The sequence below is a fragment of the Neopelma chrysocephalum genome, unplaced genomic scaffold (assembly GCF_003984885.1).
Source record: "Neopelma chrysocephalum unplaced genomic scaffold, ASM398488v2 Primary Assembly neopelma1_22, whole genome shotgun sequence".
NCBI lineage: Eukaryota > Metazoa > Chordata > Aves > Passeriformes > Pipridae > Neopelma > Neopelma chrysocephalum.
Genome location: NW_020897689.1, coordinates 28,285,661 through 28,308,487, shown reverse-complemented (window position 1 = coordinate 28,308,487; position 22,827 = coordinate 28,285,661). Strand labels below are relative to the sequence as shown.

The following is a 22,827-nucleotide window of genomic DNA, read 5'->3' as shown; positions in this document are numbered from 1 at the left end:
GTATGGAAAAAATCTGCCCCTCAGTTTTAGACCTTATTTCAACAATTTCTTGATCATAGTAGATTCAGAGATCGCACACAGAGAAGGCACTTGTTTGCAGAGGCAGTAATTAACTCATAGTCAGGTAAGAAAAGAAACCATTTTGCAAGAAAAAATCCTAGTAGAACTTAATTCCCAAGCAAATAAAATTGTTCTCTTTCTCCTAACACTAGTTTTAACCCAGGCTTCAGAATATACCATGCATATAAAATATATGCAGAATCTATATTTGAGTGGTAGCCAGTCCACCATTTCTTTTTTTTGCCTTTTGCAATGATACCATCCTATAATGCAAGACCCCCCAAGAAAACAGTATGCAGCAACACTGTTCCACAGTAAGTCACCTCAGCTATACTCAAGTGAGTTAATCAGGACTGAGATATGAATTTAAAATGTGTTTTTCATTATTTCCTTACTTAGATGGATTGTCAATAAGAAGTAGATCTGACTGAATCTTGTTAGCTTGAAATTTCAGGAAAACACTGCTTATAAAGTAAGCTGAAATACTTTACTGGGACTAATCCTGCCCAGTGCAGCTACTGGCAACATAGAGGTTTTCTACTGTATCCTTTGCTCTGGAAAAACACAGCTTTCTCTCATTACCAGCCAAGGGACAGCAGAGTGAATAGTAATTGGCTGATTTTCAAGCACAAACTAAATCCTACCTGCTTTGAGCCAGCCAGTCAGCAAACCCTGCCGCCTGCACATTGCTATATGTGAAAATTGGCTTTCACAAAATGAAATGTTCAAAGCGCTTTCAAGTCCCATTAGCTTTCAACGAGGCTTACATTACTAAGTGACTGAGGAGCATGTAGAAATTCTATCTATAGCTCCCGTGAGACTGACCAGTGCTTTGGCTGGCTTTCTATACCACCTCCTCCTATATTTAAGGAGTCAGCACTATAGACCTCTTCCAGGAAGAAGAAAAGCAGACCTGTAAATTCTCCATCTCTTTTCAAATGTAAAAAGAAAATAAAGATGTTGCTATTTACAATGTACAGCAGTGATAAGCCAGAGTCCCACTGTTTTATGAATTACAGGCAAGTGTCTCACAGATAGCTAAAATAAAAAAAGCCTCCATTCTAAATTCCCAGTTTAATATAGAGATGCTTAAAAATATATATCCTTTGAGTAATGACAAAACTGATTATTCCAGAGAATTTTTTTTCTTTAAAATTGCTCATTTCGTAAAGCTAGATAATCAGTTTGAAAATACATTTTTTTTTTATAAGAGTATCTATATACCCATACACATCAACTGTTGGCTAGAGCTGGATAATTTCTCTTGTTGGCATTTCCTCTGATCCGATTCTGCAGTGACTCTGAGGGTAGTCAGATGGGGGGATGTGGTATTTATTCTCTGGAATACCACATGGTATTTTCTTTTCTTTATTGATACAGATCTAACTGGGCTGGAACAGTGCACATCTCAATGCATTATTTTGTCTGCATTATGGTACCATCTAGAAATCCCAGTCCGGGACTGGAGCTCCACTGTAGCAGAAGTGCATTACATATTAAATGCCCATGAATACACAAAAGGTGTTCATGCCCCTCACAGTCACAAGTCAAACATACCTTGGAAGACAACAGAAGCAAAATAGGGTTTGAATGAACTGAACAGTCTTGGTATAATATACAGCAACCACAACATGCCAGCTTCTACCATTTCTGACTAATCTTATGTGTTCCTGTTCCACATTAGTATTTCCACCATGTTCAGAAACAAGTCATTGCTGCACTTATTTTTAAGTCTGAGACCACACTTTATTTGTGCACTCTTGACAGGTGCTGTTTAAGACTTTTTTATAACACTGCAGCTAATGCTGCCAGCTAATTTTCCATCTAATAAAGTGTTACACACTTATTGATTGACATTTCTCCACAGCTAAATTTCCAATACTAGCTCAGTTTGTTCTATATGAACAAAATAAAATGAAAATGTCATATGGTTTCCCAAAGAATAAACAGCACATTTCCATAACACCATTTGGCTATTCACAGAAGTACTGCAGATTGGGAACAGAGGAACTGGCAGCAACAGAAATGGTCCAGATTTATACAGTTAGCCTGAGATTAGGCAAAGCTGAATGCAATAAAAGCTGTGTTCATAGTACTAACACGCATGTATGCATCCTTATGCCATTCAAGAAAGTGGCTTTTTCTATCTTAACTGCAGGAAACTAAAAAAAAAAACCCATCTAATCAGTGTAGTTGTAGTTTAATGTAGTTCATCCATTATCACTGAAGAACTCTTTCTTTCACACAATTTTGCTTGCCACACAGCAGGGATGTTGAATGGTCTGTTCCTCATTAACATTTTCTGACACTGGATAAATCCAGTATCTTTCAAATTTTGAATTACATGTAGCACTCCTGGGGGTTAGGAATTCCCTAGTGAGGGCTGTGGAATACCTGAATAAGGCTGGAGCCTTGAATCTTTACCTCACAGCTTTTAAGACAGCACTGCTAGACAATGGCTTGCAGGGAGCATGTTTCAGTTTCTTCTTCTATGAAACTGGAACACTTTGAATAACTGTAATTACAGAGGCCTTGATGTATTTTCTGGTGGAGTGTACTGGCTACAGAGAAATGCGTCTCACTCCCACATGGACCTTCTTTCTCTCTATGTACTACAATTACTACTGTAATTGTTTCACTACAGTCAAGCATGTTGGGAGAATGATAGGTGACTCATCTGGGAAACTGAGATACAGATCAAATAGCAACATGAGGTCACAGCTCTGACTGAAGGCTTATTCCAAGAGCCTTAAGACCATGGTTCAAAATTGAACTCTCTTTGTGAAAGCAGTCCAATAGAAAGTTTCAGTTTAGCTGAATCAGTGTTTTCCACTAAGAAAGCTGTTTTTATTTCTAATTTGTGCATACTTCTCAATAAGTGTGATTTGCATCATGGAAATATGAATACCTATTAATCACTCATTCTAAACAGCTCATCTGAGCTTCGGAAGACTAACAAATAGAGAATTTATTTTGTAAAAAAACATGCTGTCTCTCCAAAACAAAAATCTTAGGTAATTGACTTGTTGGACTGAGTTCTTCATATCAACTTAGAATGCAGAATGAATTCTGATGATGGATGAGAAGTTTAAGATCACTTTATCCCCTTCAGTAGAAGGTTCCTTAGGGAATGGACAAAAAAACCTAATTAGTCTTTTGCATTTCTACTTTCTACTTTCATGTTGAGTCAATAATAAGCATCAGGATGTAATAAAATCATCACTATTCTCTAGTTCAAAAATATGAGTTCATTTTGGCTACTTGTTTCTTTTATTTTTCCCCAAGGACCTTATTGTGAAGGAATATTGCTCATGCATGTGAGTAAGATATTCAGATGCTGTATTTTTAAACTTGTACTGGGAGTTTAAGTGCATTAACAAGAACATTTTACCTACATGAACAAACAAGATAATTTAGTCTACATTTAAGCCCAAGTAAAAATGCTAGAAAAAAAATGGTCTCAATTTATTGTCCTGATAGATATCTCATGAGTGAGATGTATCACTCACAATATATTTTTCTATTTAAGGCTAGAGATCATTGGTACATTCATTTCTCAGTCATAGAAAGAGTCAGTAGCAAACAGCTGTTATTCAGATCAAGATACATATGAAAGTCATTAAAAATAAAAGTGTATTGGATATTTTTCCTTTTAATATTGAGATAATGATGGTAAAAATTAAATCTGCATGACAACAAATTATCTCAGTACTATTATTTGTTGTTATTTTTTGGGGAGCACACCAGTTATTTTCACTAGGAAGATATTCACGGGTTATTTTCAAGCAGGAAAGGAAATGCTAACATTTTAATTCCATTTTTTCATTATATTTTATGGGAGACTGCAGTATTTGAAGTACACTGTAAACAAGGAAAACCATTCTAACATGCCAAGTGTATTTGTGCTTAGTACAGACACAGTAACATGAGCATGCTTGCAACAGAAGGAGATTAGCAGCAGCAGAGGGAATCTCCACAGTCTACATCTGAATATGCATCTGCATGGAAGAATACAGATGGACAGGGAAAGAAATTAATCCAATAAGCCTGTATATTTTCTTTTTTCCAAAGGCAGTGCTTAAAAATCAACCAAATTGTCATGTGCATTGGTGACCATATCAACACAGAGATTTCAGTTGCCATCAAAGGATACATAATAGAGAAAAGATGACAGGTTTCAAAGATTTGGATATGGTGACAAGACAAAAAAAAGAGCTGCCTTATTTGTTTCTTGATACATTTGTTTCTGAAATACATTCTGTTTGCAAATTTGCTACACTCTTTTTTTTTCCCCAGCAAATGAGAAGACAAAAAGCCTTCTTCCTTCAGGCTGCTCAAGACCAGCTGGAAAGTAAACTTTACAGAAAAAAGGATGTTTTGTGATTTTCCTGACAAACTAAATTTTTCTGCTCCTTCTTCTGCTTTAGCCTTAGGCTTCACTGATTAACAGGCCTTTAAACACTACTCTGTCAAGGGTGCTAGGTACCCTCCTCATCAAGTCCAATTTATGACTGATTCTTCATCAAGGATGAAAAACTTATCATCAAAAATCAACTTTTCATAATTTGCATTGCCCAAAATACAGACATGTAAGTTAATTTATAAGGCTGATGTTGTATACATCATATTTTTTTTGTCTGGGTAAAAAATTTGGATTCTAGTTCATAATATAGGTAATTAAGAGTCTGAGCAGCATTAATAGATGGCCACCTCCATAATGTTCTTTTCTGAAACTGTTTGGTTCACAAGGACAGTTTGCTCAGCTGTTGAGTGTCAGGAAGAGCCTAACTTACTTGTTTGCAGAATATATTTTATAGTCACATTTTTTTAAAGAGCATAAAGATATTACTTTTTACACAGTCTTGTATTTTTTACATTACAACCTTGAAACATTTCCTTTTGCCTGATTCACCTCTGTCTACTTATTTACAGAAATCTCTCATTTCTCTTACTTCTTACTTCTGATATGCAAAGGTCTGTTGTAACTATTCTAGATTCATTTCACAACAGAGAAATCAAAGCAATATCTTGTCTTTGAGAAAGAGATCTATATATGCTCTGAAGACCTTTATGTCTGATTTACTGCTGCTCAGTCTTTGTGGGGGAGAGGATAGGAAGAATTGCTTTTCCTTCCTCTGTGGCTTTGACAATGGACTACAGAAAAATCATCAGTTTCTCAAACTGTTGTTTCACAAGCTGCATTAACAAGCAAGTGAAAGAACAGCCTGCATGGGATTTGGGAATTTTTATGGGCAAATAAATATTAAGTAATTATTTATAACATATCTAAAGCTTGTTTGTACTTTCAAAGAATTTCCAAAGGTTTATGAAAGGCGGGCATGTATTCTATGCAAAAATGTAGCCAAACATGTGAAGAAGTGCCTCCACCTATTAATGAATCTATCAGCAGTTCTGTAACAACGCTCCCATTTCACTTGGTCTATACACAAAGATTCAGAGAAATGACACACTGCAACAAAGCCTAAGTCAACCTTGTATCATAGTAAACTATGCTAGCTCTGCATTTACAGCCTTCTAAACTGAATGGAAAGCAACAGAGGTGTCTCATTCCCTGTACAAACAAAACTAACACAGAGCTGATTAAGACAAAGACAGAAAAATACAGAAATGATAAAAATGGTGAAAGATAACTGTTCTGACAGGTATCCCTAAAATCTCCTATTATAAAAAAAAGAGGAAGAGAAACTCTAGTATTCTCATGTACCATAAAGTGGCAACTGTTAAAAAATGTTTGATATTTACCAGTTTCGAGTACACACTGTCTCTTTTTGTACTCAAGTACCAACTTTTAAAAGAAGCTCTAACGTCGTAATAGCTTTCATCAGCCTTTGTTGGGAAATGGTACCACGACAGCTAATATGAATTTGCCATATGGCTTTACAATATAACCTTGAAATATACTTCCATGTGTAAAGGGTCTATTACTCCTATATGTGTTTGGGTCGGGGCAAAAAGTAACTTCTTTGGCATTTGTCAGCACTATTGCAAAACAGGTGAACGACGTGCTTCAGGAAGCCTCACCCATTAAAAGGGGTGCTTAAGAATGGTTTCATCTCCCTCACTGAAGACAGATTGCTTCAACCACCTTTTTAAAATTTTAAAGAAGTAAAGAATAGCATCAAACACAGTTGAATCTTCAAGATTAATACAGGCACATAGAATTCAATCACTTCATATATATATATCAGGAAAACAGCCTGCCTGGTTTTAGTCCGACATCCTGCAAAAAATGACAGCACCTATAAAGCTGAAAAATTGTGTAGAACTATTTTGCTTTTCTGTTATTCATTTCTCCCTGAAGCAATTTCAAATGTTAATATTCATCTGGAGGCTAAAACCATAGAAGCAAAAGTTTCTTTGTAAAGAGAAGTGTTGAGCTTCTACACTGCTATAGTTTTGACAACTTTTTGCAACATAAAAACAAAACACATGCCAAGGAAGTTAAGAGTATTATTATTCAGCGCAGTATTTCTGCTTCAGATGCCTAAAAGATAACTTTCAGTTTGAAAGAAATTGTATTTTTGTTTCTGAAAACCCTTAATAAAATGTTCACTAAACATATACAGTCACGTGTGGAAGAAAGACAAGTATTTTGCAGAAAAGAGAAGGAATATGAAAGGGGTTATTACAGTGGCAAGTTTATTCTGTTGTAGTCAAGACTGTAAACATTTCCATTGTAAATATTTATTTTCAAAAGTTTATAACTTATTCCTTAAAAAACTCTTCCTGACTGAAACTTAACTTGATGTCTGTCTACATGATAAGCAATACAGGCAGCAGTTTAGCATCTGCTTTAGAATTGGATATAAACAAAAAAAAAGAGATTGAAAGGCTACACTAGGCCTTTGTATCTAAAATGGCTTTATTTTCAAGAGCAACTTTTTACAGTCATTAAGATATGCTCTGAAGTACTTCCACAAATTATCTTAGATCTGGTTCCTCTGCATGCTGCAGCAAGCAGAGACAATCTGAACTGTGGGGAGTATTCAAAAGTCTGAGATGCACAAAGGAATGTACTTTATATACAAAGACATGCAGGTTGCATGTGAGTATCTGCTGTTTCACATGTGATGGATCCGCTTGAAAAACAGCCCTGGTGGAAATGGCAATGAGTGATGCTGTAGAATTATATTAACATTCGTTTGTCAGTCACAATTTAGTTGCTGGTGCTGTGGTGGAGGAAGCACACAAAACCTTTGATAGAGGCTTGCTAAAAGAAGCTAAGTGATAGCTCAGTTAACTACACAAATTTCAGGACACAAGGAACAAGTGAATTCAAAACCAATTATTTTTTCCTGCTTAGTAATCAAGGTGAGACATGCAATATCAACAGTCATACAATAGTCAGAATATCCAGCAGTGTGTATAAGTACTGTACGGATATTCAACCCAATGCTCTCACTGACAGACCTGGTTAAAATTCATTGATTACCCAACTCCTGTTAAAAAAAAAACCTAGCAGCTGCCAGTAAATTGAACAGATCATACAAGAGCTCAATATTCTGCTATTAAAAAAAAAAAGAATTATAACCATGGGAACAAGGGATATATAAAGCAAAATAATGAGTTTTAAATTGCACCAGCTTGCTGGTTCTGCATGACCCAATATGCTGGCTTTTGACAAGGGATTCTTTTTAATCATGGTGACTCAGGTGCAGATGCCATCTGTTGATGCCAGTTACAACAGATAACCAAAAGCCTTTATTAGCTGTAAATTCAGTCTACCCCTCACATTATACTTACCACATAAAGGAAAATTGACATTAATTTTATAATTGAAATTGCACACTCTGAATGTATTACTCTTAAAAATGGAAGTAAAATCTTTTTTGATTCTTAGGTGAGAAAGCCTTCAATTAGGAAAGTCTTTTAAAAAACATTTCACCCCTAATTCATATTAGCAGAAGGATGCTATAAATGCCAAGGTGGAAATCTACTAGTTTGTATGTCAAACTCTGGTTAGTATGGAAAGCAGTAACACTTTAATAAACAGGTGATTAGGCAACTCCCAGCTCTGTTAAAAGCAGATTGGTAGTCTATTACAAACTGATTAAATTTGCCACTTCTTCACTTCAAACAATTATATTTGCTCATTAACACTTGATATGTTGAATGCAGCTTAAGAAGAACATAGGAAAATTAAATATCAATCATTCTAACTCCTCAGAGATTTAAAACTGACTCACATAATGATACTTTCCTTCAAACAACAATAGGCAAGTGCACCTGTGAAAGCTGCTGTGGAGGAGAAACGGGAGAATGGGAAAAGTTATTTAAAGACTGATGAAAAGTAGACATCAAGGGAATTAAACACGCAGCTTAACTGTTGTGCTGCACTGATGTGTTCATATATATCTATATGAAAGTGTGTTCTAAAACAGAGCATACATATGGTTTGCTGTACTGCAGGCTGTGGCATGTGACAGGCTTACCAGTAAGGAAGACAGAGAACAGAATCATAGAATATCCTGAAGTCCAACTTATCAAAGTCCAACTCCTGGCCCTGCACAGGACAGCCCCAAGAATTGCACCATGTGCCTGAGAGCATTGTCCAAACACTTCTTGAACTGTGGCTTGGTGCTGTGACCATCAGTCTGGGACATTTGGAGGCATAGTCTGTTTAACATGTGAGACAAATGTCTTTCCTTTCAGAGCCTTAAAGGAGTTTAGGAGATTATTCCCCCTTATATTACCACCTTTGCAAAAGACAGAGATGGCATCTTACTGGAAGAATTACTATTGTGTAAAGGCTTTGTCAGAAAACTGGGATACTGGAGATAACACTAAGTAGCCATTACACAGCTGCATCTATCGGGACATTGCAGAGAACTATAAAAAGCACATGAATGTTTTTAACCCTATTCTGATGATGTGACAGGTGAGACAGAGGAAGGAAAAGAAACTTTCTCATGATTCTTCATCAGGCCACAGAATACATAAACCTTTTGAGATCAGTGCTCTTCATTCCTCCAAGCTAGATATACAAATCTGCTTTCCAACTGGCCTTAAAAAGTAAGATGCTAAGGATGTATCCAGCCAGATAATTTTGAACTTGCTGTAAATTGTATGCCCATTTTAAAACGAATTTTATATTCTTCAAAGAATTAGTTTGTCACTCTGCACCATGGGCGGCACGCGTGGCTATTTACCATCTCTCCATCCTTGAGATGCATCCCTGTGTGCACTTACCTGCACCTACACAGTAGACACTTATGGGACCTGCCCCAAAAATTGATAGTTGGAACAGTTATATATCCTTTACATCTTGGAAAAAGATTAGTTTACACTTCCCTTCTTGACATCATTATCAGGAAAAAAATGTGGCGAAGAAACTGTTGGGACTTGCTGGTGGATGTGGTACACGGACCTTCAGTATATTATTCATACATAATTACATACTTGGTTTTAAGATCTGAAAGTACAAAACCTCAGTTTTGCTACTCAAGTATTATGATGATTCTGATAAAGATTATGATTAAACTGCATTTAAACTTGCTTCAGGTTGGGATCTCATATGTCTCTAAGAAAACTGTCTAGGAGATCTTCTGGTGAACTTCCTGATAAAAACTGTATTAAAAACTACAAGCTAAATGCCAATTGTTTATTTTTTATTTTTGGTTTCAATTAAAGGTGAAAAACAGCAGCATTGTTAGCTAAAGGTTAAATGGATCAAACCATTACTTCTTAGAAGAGGAGGGTGTAAAAGTCCAAAGAGAATTAAACAAATGCTGCATTTTTGTCCTTGTTTTTCTGTCTGGCTGAAACCAGGACACTGGCTTGTGTGTAGAGACTGTGGACTAAGGAACAAGGTGGGGGGGTAGCTCATATTCTAAGATCACAAATTCTAAAAGAGTCTGGTCTAAAAGTGTAAATTGACACTAGTGAAGTGGTTCTAGAAATAAGGTCTGTGTCCTGCCCCACTATCATCTGACATGAAGTCTGGGTGCATTCCTCCCATTGTGGGGTTCCATTTCCGAAGGCTTGAGGTGGATGGGGAAGGGGTTACTCCAGCTCCAGGGGTTTCTTCAGGGTCCTGGACGCATGGAGGGGTTAGGTGCTCACCCCTCCCCCCATCCACGTGGTCCCATGGCAGCCGGAGAGAGACTTGGAGAGGAGGCGAGAGAGGGCGTTTATTGTGGTTAGGGGTTTATAAAGCTCTTGGGAGGGTCAAAAGGGACCATGTAAGGTAAGGGATCTTACAAAACACCAATCAGGCAGGGAACAGCCAAATAAGGAAGGGGTTAACAAGAGACCAACGAGAAGACTTCTTGATATCTTCTCAGGACATTCCTGAGACAGAGATAAGAACTGGCCGTGGGGGATTTTGGGAAGAAGAAACATGAGTTAGCAGAGACCACAAAAAAGCCATTTTAAAACATGCTTAAACCACAGTTTTCCCATATAATGCAGGTTTACTGCTACAATGAAGTACTACTGCAATTGAGACCGAGAAGAGCTAATGTATCTCTACAGCAATGTAGAGATATTAAGCTTCCCACTGGTGGAAGTGGGGACTGGAGGCTGCAGACTCTGGAATACTTAAGAAACAACAGAAATCTCAGCAAGAGCTCTTATTTGACATGCCCAACATTTTATCTGCTTTGATAAAAAGTCATTATAAAGTATATGTAACCCCTAAATCCAACACATGTTAAGATTATTCTGAGTGTATTATACCCAGTACTCCAGTTGGGTCCTTTAAAAAGTTGAAATAAGATCTGTGGGTGTAGCTCAGGTCCTTCAGATCAATGAGAAAATGCAGGAAACTCTGGCACAGGCTACCTATTACAGAAACCGTTCCCTCCAAGCAGCGGAGGAGCAATCAAATTTTCACATGTATGCTATCCAAGCATAGGCAGGAGATTGGCATATTGTTCAATATTGTGATTAAGCATTCACAGAAGACTCATCTTTCCCATTTGTTCCAGCTCTGAACTTGACCAAAAAATAAATAAGGACTGCATCAGAATGCACAAATTATGTCTTTCAAGACAAGTACAAATTCTAAATTAATTTGTGTGTCAACAAAAGAATAGGTTCTTGTTCACAAGCAAGCTTTTAAATGATGGTTTGTAAAACTGTCTCTGCAGAGCCCTGTGAAGAATCCCCCTGACAGTGATTAAATGTCTTTAGGTCCTCTACCAAAACTTGCCGGCTGAAGAGTTTTGTATTTTATGGACCTGAAGCCTAGTTATCACTCAACAGTTAAGAGAATATACACTTTCATGACACTGTTGTCTCTCTGAAAAGTTTACTGAATGTTTCTACCATGACTAATTTCTTTTTTCATGAGTAACAACATGCTGAATAACTTCTTCCAAAAAGGATGTATTTTGCTTTTTTTACTCAAAAAAGTTTTATTTTAACACAAAGATAAAGGACTGCTTACTTAAAATACCTGAAAATTTGATAATAATTCAATTTCTTTGCTTCTACCCAAGTATCCAATCCTGGATATTGACTGTGGCAAGAATGCATATTAGACAGAATAATTCACAATCCAAGTACCAAAACCTCTTAGCCTCACATAACCAAAAAGAAAGGGTGATAAACTTACCTTGTGTAGCAATGTAGTGATTTGGTCTATGATAACCCTAAAAAAAATGGGAAAAAAAATCAGCAATATGCACCTTGGCTATGTTCCTACAAGTGAAATTTCATTTAGAATTGTATTCAGGAAACATCAGTACAGGTATCAGATACAAAAGTTCATTGCAATTAAGGAAGGGCAAATGAGAAGGGAAACAAGAAACAAATGTGTTTTCTGCAAGATACTTAAGTTGCAGACTTGTACATTCAGGACCAGAAGTAATATGTTCTTTCAGTCCCTTGTTGGCTCTGCTGAAAATGAACAGCATGAAATCCTCTCTAGCACTTGCAGCTAATGGCAGCAGATGTTCTTGGAATCTAAGATATACCTTCACCTATTGCTATTGACTGCAAAGCCTATCCCTTTTTTAACAGTTAAGGAATGTCTGATTTACGTTCAGCCTGGTGAAGGGAGAGGGAGGATGATGTTCACTGTGCCCATGGTGAGCTGTTTATGTTTTATTTCTGAACACTAAAAAGTAAGGTAAATTCTTTGACTAAATGGTTCGGTATGAATACATTTTTTCTGATCTAAATAGGAAGTACATAAAAAATTCTGTTTCTCTGATGATGAGAGCAACTTAATCACAAGTTGGCTAAGTAATAAAGATTAATACTCTATGTCTTCTTTGCAACATTGCCAAAATGTAATGATAGCATTTTTATAGTATTTGAGTTTTTGATGTGATAGGAGTGTCACCAAATGTTTAGATGTTGGTAAATTCAGTTGTAGGAGTGTTAATATTTGAATAATGGTAATGATGCATTGTGAGTCATCAACAGAAAGAACTTAAGGCTGTAGCATGCATGCCACTGCAATTTCTTTCTAAAAGAGCAAGGGGAAGTGTAGTGATACAAGGTGAGAAAGACTCAAAACAACTGAAGATACTTTGAATATTACAGAAAGAATAACATGAATTACAGAATTGATTTCTTTACATGACATTGAAGTAAAATACGGAAATCTGAACTGAGAAGTGTTCAGAGAGGTACAGAGTGGATTTTTTTTTCTGCTGCATGTTACCTAATCCTTAGTGGCTGGGATCAGACACTTCTATTTCCCAGTGAAAAAGAAAAAAAAAAGGGAAGAAATACAGTATAACTATTGTGTCTATGATGGTGCCATTCCCTTATTATCCTGTTTATTCTGACAACACGACAACTCTACTAATAACTGCATGCAACAGCAAAATTAAAGCTGCTTCTGTAGTAGAAAAAGCAGAGTTTCCCATGGAAACCTGAGTAGCAAGATTATAAACAAACATGCTGTGTTTTGTGGTAGAGCTGTCTTTGGAAGATGCCTCCAGTCCCACAAGCTTTGCAATGAAGCCATCTGCTGAGGATGAGGGAGAGACTTTTTTGGTGCTCAAGTGTTGTTGCTTTTAGGACCACATTCTCTCCATCCTCTTGTACTCTCATAAGTAAAAAAAAAAAAAAAAAGGTTGCTATGCAACTATCTATCAGCATTTTATATGAGACTGTATGATATAAATCTTTATTCTTCACATCTTGTAATATTTTAAAGTCAGATCAAAATCTCACAGAAGAAGATTTTCCTAGCATAAAATGAGAACAATTCTGAATGTTGGAGAAAACGTGAAAGTGAATTCAAATCTAAGTCCCTAGTGTGAACTCTTTCCTTTCATGACAGATTACTCCCTTCAGAGTTTAGTGAGGCATCTAACTAAATATATTTCTGTACGTGCCTTTACTGCTTGGTGACTGTGCTTTCTTTCAAACAGCAAGGGACTGAGTAGAAATCTGAGCTTAGCTTAGTGATTCTTCAACATGCGTACAGACATCAACAGAAGGAGGTATCTTCATAAAGTTCTGTCAGACTTCAGATTGTTACAACCTCAGTACCTACTTTTCTTGTATAGCTCTAGTTCCTCCACATTTTGAGAATAAACATCTGTTACATTCCTGTTTCATACCAGTAATTAAATTTGAACTGCAAACTGTGACACCATTTTTCAAAGATGCCACCGATGAACAAGAAGTCTTTAGCAGACTAAGTTTCCTGTGAAGCAACACTTGTTTTACTTAGCCTAACATCTAGCACTCCGTGTAAACAGTAAAATTATTATCTTTGCTATCTATAGATTTCTGGCTTTAGATAATATTGACTTTCTAATGATTTTCAATTCTAGTTTTGAGCTCATTCTTTCAACCAAAAACACCTTGTCTCTTAAAGAATTTATTCTAATGTAAAACATTAAGTTAACATGATGCAGAATGAACAAAGAAGCCACTTTCAATAATTAAACAGCCTACATATTTAATGAAATGTCTTGCTTGCATTAGAAGTACTGGTTAACAGCTGCAGAATATACTTTGAAGGCGACTTAAAAGTGCAGGGATGACAAGAGACTGCAAATCTCTGCATTAGGCATTACAGAGTTTTGTCACATTAATATGCAAACAGCTTTCTTTTAAATGTGGAATGATGCCAAGCTGTTGACAGAAAGTGAAAATAACATTTTGCTAGCCCACATAAGCACCAGCAGGCAAAGTAGCCATACAGTGTTGCTGGCAAGGTTTCAGTCCAGTGGCAGTTGGAGGAAATGACTAATTTCATTTACTCATTGACAAAACCTTTGAGGGTTTTTTTTCCTTCAGTGTACACCTAGCTTCCAAAGATAGTACTTGCCAATGCTAAACAATGTTAGCATCTGATATTAGCTGTGATATCTATTACAAATTATGAATAATGTGAGCATAATAAGAGTTCCCTGACTGAACACAACATTAAGCTTGTTGACTACATCAGTATACGCACATCAATATAATTTCCGTTGATGTAATCAGAACTTGTTTCTCCTTCAATAGGCTGCAATCTCACTCGAGAATGATCATCTGAAATGGGAACAACAGAGAGAAAAAAAAAGTAATTAAAGATACATTCAGTAAAAAAGCCTTCAAAATTCCTTTCAAGTCAAACTAAAACCTCAGCAATTGCAAGTTCAGTCTTGTTGGGCTGTCCATGAAAACACTGTATCTACATTTAAACCTCATTTCAGTCATTCATAGGCTTTCTAAATCCCCTCTGATTTTCAGTACGAACATCTTAAATATTCTAATGTGCAACCCACTACAATTACGATTTTTGCCTTGACACCCCCTGCTTTTGCCAATAAAATAACATTAGGTTTTCAGAAGTTTAATTATTTGGAAATGCTTCTACCAGAACTCAAAAGAAGCTTAAGTTATTCTACAAGACATACTGCCACCTCACAGTTTTTGAAGGAAACTCATTATGTTTTCAGTAGGGCAGAAAGCAAAATAATGACAAAACCCAAGCAGCCAGACAATGATTTTGTCACTGAATTTTCCTCTACTGTGGTCATCTGTATCTATCCAGGAACGTACAAACATTTCCAACTCTATTTTCCAAATTCAAATCCAAAACACCATGGCATGAATTTGTTTTATGTCAGCTGCCTCATTTTCTTTATGATATAGTAACACTGCTAGAGGCTAGTCCCCACCCTGCACAACAACATCTGTATTCTGGAAGGACTTTTTCTTCTCTGAGACTTCATAAGCTCCTCTTGATTCTCTTAGTTCAAAAACAACAAAGCACAACGGTTTTTCCAGAATGCTGCACAAGTTGTTGATAAAACAATTTGAGGGTATATCTCAAGGATGGAGAGATGATTAAGAGCCACTTTACTGCTGCTTTGTTTAGGAGTTACTTTTGCTAATTAGATACATGTGTATTATTGTTTTTGCTGCTCGCCTGCTGAGCTAATACTACTTGCAGCTGATGATAGACCTTCATGACTGTCATTATTTTGTTGTAAATGTAAATAAGCATTAAAACACCTGAAACTTGCCTCCCATGTTCTGAACGGCTGTTTTTTTCAGCTTTAAAATTCCTAAAGGATAACAAATGAATGAAAGAACATGAAATGGCTTAAAACCCCAATCATAAGTAGGATAATATTTGCCCACATTATGGTGGAGGGAGAATAGGGGAAGTTGTTCTTAGGATAACATTGTTTTAGAACTACAAGTCAAGAGGTTTCCAAATGGCTGAGAATGAAAGGAAGACGTAAATCCTTTACTTCATCCTCTTTTATGCTCCAAGTCTCAGGAACTAGAGATCTCAGAGCCTCATTTATTTCCCTGGCAGTCTCTTGGGAGAGAGAAAGGGTACAGTTTAAAACCAAATATAGTAAATCAGAATGAATTAAAATTCCATCTCTAAGTTCCACACAGGTCTTACTTTGCTATTTTCTTGTGATTATTTCATTTAACAGTCGTCAAGAAAGAGTTTTTCCAAACATGCTGGAATATTCAAATCAATTATGTTAATCAGGTCAGCCTTTTCAGCCTCTTTATTCACTTTTCTGAGAATAAAAATTTATAGAGATGTGACTCTTCATTACATAACCCTTGCTGGTCTGATCCTACCATGCTATGCTTATCCAAGTGCTGTACTATTCTTTGCTTGGGACCCCTGGTGGCCTAGTGGTTAGGATGCAGCACTCTCACTGCTGCGACCCTGGTTCGATTCCTCGGTCCCCCGGGCAGATGGAACTCGTTAGCCCTGTGAGGCCATCCACCTATGAGAAGGTCACTCTAAACAAACCTACGTCCTGAGGACCTCACTGCCATTGTCCAAGCTTGCTTGGCCCCAGCAGATGAACCTTAGGATTAAAGGGTGGGCTCAGTTCAGCACATGCTGTGTCTCACCTAAAAAATCCATTGCGCGGGCTGGAAAGGTAAAAGACCTTTCCCAAAACCTTCATTCGCGAAGACTGGCCATTATTATTATTATTTATTATTTACTATTCTCTGCTTAATTAAGCTATTTATCAGTTTCTTCAGAACAGAGGCTCGGCCTTAATTCTGAAAATCCATCTTACTTAAGAAAGGTACTAAGAAACTTTCTAAGCTCCAGCCATGGCTGCTGCTTTTACAGTTTTGGGTCCTGATACAACTTCTGCTAAAGTCAGCAGACTCAGAAGTCAAGCTTGCTTGGACTCATGGTATGTCTTCATCCATATTTTCATAATTTTCTGCATCATTGCCCTACAAACATTCTCACCAGGACAACTCAGGCTAGCAGAGATCTTCACTTTTATATTCCTGGATGTATTTAGGACAGGGTTCAGTTGTCTAAGCACAAACATCTCATACCACTTTATATAGCCACCATGACATACTGCCTAGCTTTCAGCTGCCACTATGGAAATAACATGTCTCTCATGTGTGCTGTGTCACATTTGTTGGTCCTGTACAGATGTCCCAGGTCACTACAAGTCTATGTTTAGCCAACTGAATCCTGTATTTAATGACTTACACACAAGTGAGTTCCATATTGGGCAGAACAAGCTTAAATTTCCCACTAAGAAATATCTTAAAAATATAACTTTCTGTTATTTCTTTCTGATTTATACAATTGAATAATATGCAGTAGTATATTTTCTTTAGATTTCCTGTATTTTGTTCCTTTCTTTGCTTACTCCATTCTTTCCTTGTCATAACTCTTGTTTCAGATAGAGCAAAACTAAAGAAGTTACTGTACACCTATATCTTCATATCATCATTTGCCCTTTTTTCTTCCTATGTGCATCTTTTCTAGTACTGAATTCTCAGTTAGAGTTCTGTGAATTTTTGAGGTAGTGGACTGTTCAATACCCATTTATTTGCAGTGAAACAGGAGTGACTCCCTTTTTTATTGCTTTGAAAACTCTAGTTGACTCCTTACTTCATGGCAACACTTCTTAATTTGAAAAAAAATCCTTCAGTCAACAAAAAGAAATGTTACTGTGTCTTTGCTGTGTTTATGTCAAGTAGATCTAGGCCTAAGACGTACACAAGCCATATATTCTTCAACATGAAGGTTGATTCTGAAATAGCCTCCAGGTTAACTGTCTAGATTTCTGGGGTATTTTCTTCCTTTCTACTTCAGCTGCTCTTGAAAATTTTTATAGCTTTTAAATACTCTCTTTTCCATCTCATTGTTATTTTAATACCTTTCTGTTAGGAGATCAAATTTAACTTTTCACTGATCACTTCAAAATTAGTTACGATAGAATCAATTAGTCTCCGTAGAAAATGGTAATAGATAATAAATATAAGCATTATATTCTCACTCCCCTCACGTTACCCACAACATGAATATGCCACCCTTCAGACTGTGATCTCTAACAAGCCCCTTGAGAACCTGGTTGATTAGCATGCCTTGCCAATGACCCTTTCTTGGGATGTGCCTTGCTGATTCTTTGCAAATCAAACCTTTTATAAATGTCTCACCTAAAATCTTTAGCTGCTTTTAAAAGCTGTGATCAATATTCTCTTCTCATTTAGTCAATATTGAGTTAGATAAAAATAAATACAGAATCCCCACCCCCATTCCCAAATTACCTCAAGATCTCTCCTGAGGAAAATCCAATAGATTTTACCAAAATCCACGCATAACCCTATACAGTTATGGCAAAACCAGAATTTTTCTTATGTAAAGAAAGATTCATTTAGCACATTCATGATGGTTTTAGTTCCTAATTAGAAAACAGAAAGGCTTTTGCATTCACTAAAGAAGGAGCATGTTTTCTGTGGGTGACTGGACTGTGATCATGATTCAACTTTTTGATGCAGTGGCTCACAAGTTGTAGCCACTCATACAGTGGGCAGGGCACGTTTGTAGCCAATTAAATGCACATCACTTGGGTAACATAAAGCATACTGCAATTTTGACAAGCTCCTGCAATGCCGGCCACTTGGTGCTATTGTTTTAGTTTCCTCTGAGAACAATAATGACTACAAGCAATAACGTAACAGTAGTATCTTGGGAAAAATTTAAACAAAGAGGTTAAACAGAGAGAAAAAGATTACATTAAACACTTAGCAAAAAATATACATTTCATTATAATCATGTACCCAGGCAGTGGCATCTGAACTCCAGTATTTTTAAGTGTTTGAATATAGCATAAAAGGGCAATTTATTAAAATGTTTTTAAGCTAAAGCATGTACTTTATTCAGCTATCTGGGACAAATTTTAAAAAGTGGAGCACTGAAATTGTACTTTCAGACTCTGAAAAAAAAGGATCATTTATCCAGCAGCACATTTATCCAGCAGATCACTGATCCAGAAAAACACATAAAATAATTAAACAGTTAACTACCCCATTTGCATGCATGTATTTAATGGACAACAAACTGTGTAGGCAGTTTCAGCTTCTCTTTTAAGATACTGCATTTAATTCTAATAGATATTAATTTTAACTTGTGTTATCTTTGTTCTCACAGCCACATAAACAGGAAGTGTTTTTGATAACTCCATCCAATTCCTTCCCTTTGCTAAATACTGAGGACATTTCAAGTAAATTGAGGTCTAAATGCTCTGAGTTATATTTAGCCTCTCAGAAAGCCTTCAGTATCACTTGTAATTGCCATTGATTTGTGAATCTAATATCTTGTTTTCCCTTGGCTACTCATCACTTCATTACCTCAGACATAAAGCACTAGTAGTCTTCTAGTTTTCTTCAACCAAAGGGTGTCAAATGTAAGATAATGGCTAACATGACATTAAAGAGGGGACTGAGAACACTAAACCTGACTAAAAGAGAAGATCTATTTTAACAGACTTGGGCTGAAAATAAAATTCCACAAAGCAAGGATAAGCATAAAACTTCCTGGTATTCTTATTTCTACTTAAATGATTAGTCATTACTCAGCTAATGTATTGCTACATCCTCACCAAATAACAAGTTTGTTACACATTAAATATGTAAAAACAAGCAAAGCCACATTCAGCTAACTTAGCTTCTTTTGTTTATGCACCAGCCCATCACGATATCCACATTTCTCTAGAAGATTTCATTTCCTTTTTCACTATGTAGAACAATACGCATCCAAAATACACAGCAATACTATCATGTCCCCTCAAAATGATGTGGCAGATCATCTCTTGCTTGACAAGCATCTCTTGCTTAATTTGCCTCTGCCTCCACAAGCATTTGCTGCGGGTTCTCATTCTGCAGCAAGTTACAGAGCTGTTTTCTCTCTGTAGACCATCTCAGCCTAGCTGGGCCTATTCATACCACCTACTGTAAGTCACGAAGTTAGGAGCTGTTCTCTCTAGACTTGTTACACATGCACTGCAGAGAGGACCACCAGAGGTGGTGATTCAAAAATACTCAAATGGGCTCTATTTCTGAATCATTTCTCTAGAAGACCTGTCCTTCTCTCTGTTAAGTTCACGTGGTACATTGATGAGGAAACCTAGGTAGATCTGTGCCTGGAAAAGCACCATATTAGGCACTGAAGTTAAGTCACTGTAAATATACACTACGTGCTCCTTCCACAGATTGTCCAAATGCTCAGACAATCTGCACGGCTTATTCTTCTATGCTGTCCCACAAACCTAAGGTTATAAATGATTTCTAAACTGCAGCAGTATCACTCAATGATCCCTCCTTAAAGACCATCCTTCATGCTTACAAAACTTCTGACATGCTGTGACGGCTGCATATTTCTCTGTTTACACCTGCCTCACGGTTATCTGGCTGGCAGGTAGAAACAAATCCGCTCCATATCTTAAATTTAGATTTTAAAGGAAAAATCAGGGAAGGGATCATCTCCTACAGACACACTGAGAACTTACCCTTTAAGTGCAACAATACCAGTGTGTAAATAATATATTTATGGTGAACTTGATAAATTTTCTGCCCCCATGTTCATGTGCAGCATCTCGTCACAATGCTTTGCAATCTCATAATGCCAGATTTAGGTGTCACTCGCCAAACCATGCTACCATCTCCTCAAGTTATTTGATTGTTAGTATATCTAATCTTTATCAAGCTTGGCCTTTTTAAGTAAAACATACAGATTGTATTTTTTTTCTTAGAGTTTGCCTAGCACTAAAAGGGTAAGTCGGGATAGTTGTCACTGTTATTGAGGAACACTTAAGCAGCAGTATTGTCTGCTCCTACAATATCCAGAACCTAAACCCAAGGTACCGATGTGACATGGGTACTCTAGCACCAAACTGACAGGAGTAGTTTCAGAGCTGTTAAGAGCTGAGTACTGGTTAAAGGTGTCATTCTCATTAGCCAAACGTTGATCACAGGATGAAAGGTATACAGAAGGTTAGTTCAGAAAATGCATTAAATCTGACAGTTTTCTCAAAAAAAAAAAAAGTTACATGTTCCCTCACTTTTCTCTTCTTAATTAGAGAAAGGGAAACCTGATGTGAGCACAAGGCTGGTGGTCATTCTTATCCAGTTCTGAAGGGAAGTTAACAAAGTGCACAATTATGTTGTCAACACTTACATGCAATGATATTCCCATATCTATTTTTCATTCTGTTCTCATCTTTCTTAGCCGAATCCCACGGTGCAGACTGTCCTTCAAAAAAACTCTAAAAAAGGAAAGAAAGTGACATTAAGAAAAGCATGCCAAAAAAGTTTTCTTGTAGGTAAACAAAGGAGAAAGGCAAACAGTACTTGTGGGTATTATTGTTAAAGTATCATTTAACTGATTCTTTTATTGAGCAAAAATATGAGTCTCCTGTTTAAATGGTATTTATGCATAGCTTCAGATGTTATTTAAAATTTGACTTGAGATTATCTGTGTAATAGCAAGAAGAATTATTTGCAAGTGAAGTGCTATTAAACCTTCCCAAATTTGCATGCTTGCAACACTGAGAGTCCTTCATTTCTGCTATCCAGATTCCCCAAATAGTTCTCATACACACATATGAAGCTGAAGGAGCTTCATCATCATGTTGGAGTTGCTCCAGTATTCGAGTGCAGAATTACACACTGTACTGACATGTTTTATTTTTGACATATCAAGTTTCATTTACTTCTTGGCAGATGACCTCATGGATCTAAACATATATAGGCATTTGGAAAATGTGGATTCAACTAGCATACATGTATCTTTTTTTTTCTTAAACACAATTTACAATACCACCATGATGATTGTTTTCTCAGACAATAATGTCATTTTGTGAAACATACAATCTTATTCACCCAACCTCTATGCTCTAGCTAATAAAGTTCATGCAAATAGGAAAGTTGAAAGTGCTAAAAGTATATTTTTACATGAATAAAACACAGAAGCTGCCAAAAGGGCAGCAAGCAAGTTGTTATGCCCTCTCCATTCTGTGCTTTCTGTGGTCTAAAAGAGAATTTGCACAATTTCTTAATTTACGCACTGTATCCGTAAGTCATATAAAGTAGATGCATTTTATCATTTCGTATTGAAATATTAATCTTGTGTTAAAAATATTTAGTTGCCAGGCAAACCAGTGGAATTCTATCATGATGATGACCAGTCTTAATTCACGCTTTTATCTTTTTACTAGAATGATCAGTATATTAAATATTTTGATTCAGGAGGAACATGAAGGTACATGATTAACTTTTCTGGTAACAGAAGCTCAAAATCATTAAGCACCAACCTAAATAGGGAAAACCTTTGGAAGTTTTTATCTCTTGCAAGACCTCAGCACATTCTGAGTGGTTTAAAACACATAACACCCATAAAATAGACTACCATTAGTATCCTTTGCCCTCATACTTGAAAAAATGTTGTTCAAATCTCAATGATTTCCAATAGCAAAAAGCATAAAAGTCAAAATAAACCCTAGATCTCTTGCTGAAGTCAATGGGACACAAGGGCATTCAGTGTCTAAAATGGATATTTCTTCAACAAGTTCACTAGAATGCTGGTTTCCAAATTATGATATAGAAATTCTTGGGAATACGTTGATTATTTCTAAAAAGTTTGTAAATAATAACTCAAGAAAAACAGAAAGATTGTCAAATGATTTCAATCTGTTTGTCCTTCATCTCTCCACATTTTCCTTAGAAAATGTTTAATAGTTTGCAAATTGAAATGGTTAAAACCCATTAATACTAATAAATTTCTCCTTTATCATGGCATACCATCACTGGGTACAGCTCTGAGAAATGCAGATTGTTACTAGGATAGATAAGTGAAACCCTGTAAATTCTAAGATGATTTATAGCTTTGGGGCTGTTTGCCAAAAAAGCAACAATTGTTATCTGATTATAGATTTGCCAATGGCATCTAAAGCAAGCAAGTCCTCCCACTCTAGAGCACTCTCCACTCAGGCTGGATGAAAAATACTTTTGTAATAAGCCCAACTGAACTGCGTAAGGAATGACTTTCTGTGG

The 22,827-nt window shown here is 36.5% G+C and overlaps 1 protein-coding gene across 10 annotated transcripts in view; it reads right to left on the bottom strand.

Moving 5' to 3' along the window:
- PTPRM (protein tyrosine phosphatase, receptor type M) overlaps positions 1–22,827 on the bottom strand; it is a 422,377-nt gene that overhangs the window by 41,333 nt on the left and 358,217 nt on the right. For all 10 annotated transcript variants that reach the window (XM_027676337.1, XM_027676347.1, XM_027676366.1 and 7 more), the window contains 3 exons: positions 20,954–21,041; positions 14,450–14,526; positions 11,639–11,675 (listed from right to left, as the gene is read on the bottom strand). In XM_027676337.1, coding sequence (XP_027532138.1) covers positions 11,639–11,675; positions 14,450–14,526; positions 20,954–21,041 — 202 coding nt within the window. The remainder of the gene's footprint in view (positions 1–11,638; positions 11,676–14,449; positions 14,527–20,953; positions 21,042–22,827) is intronic.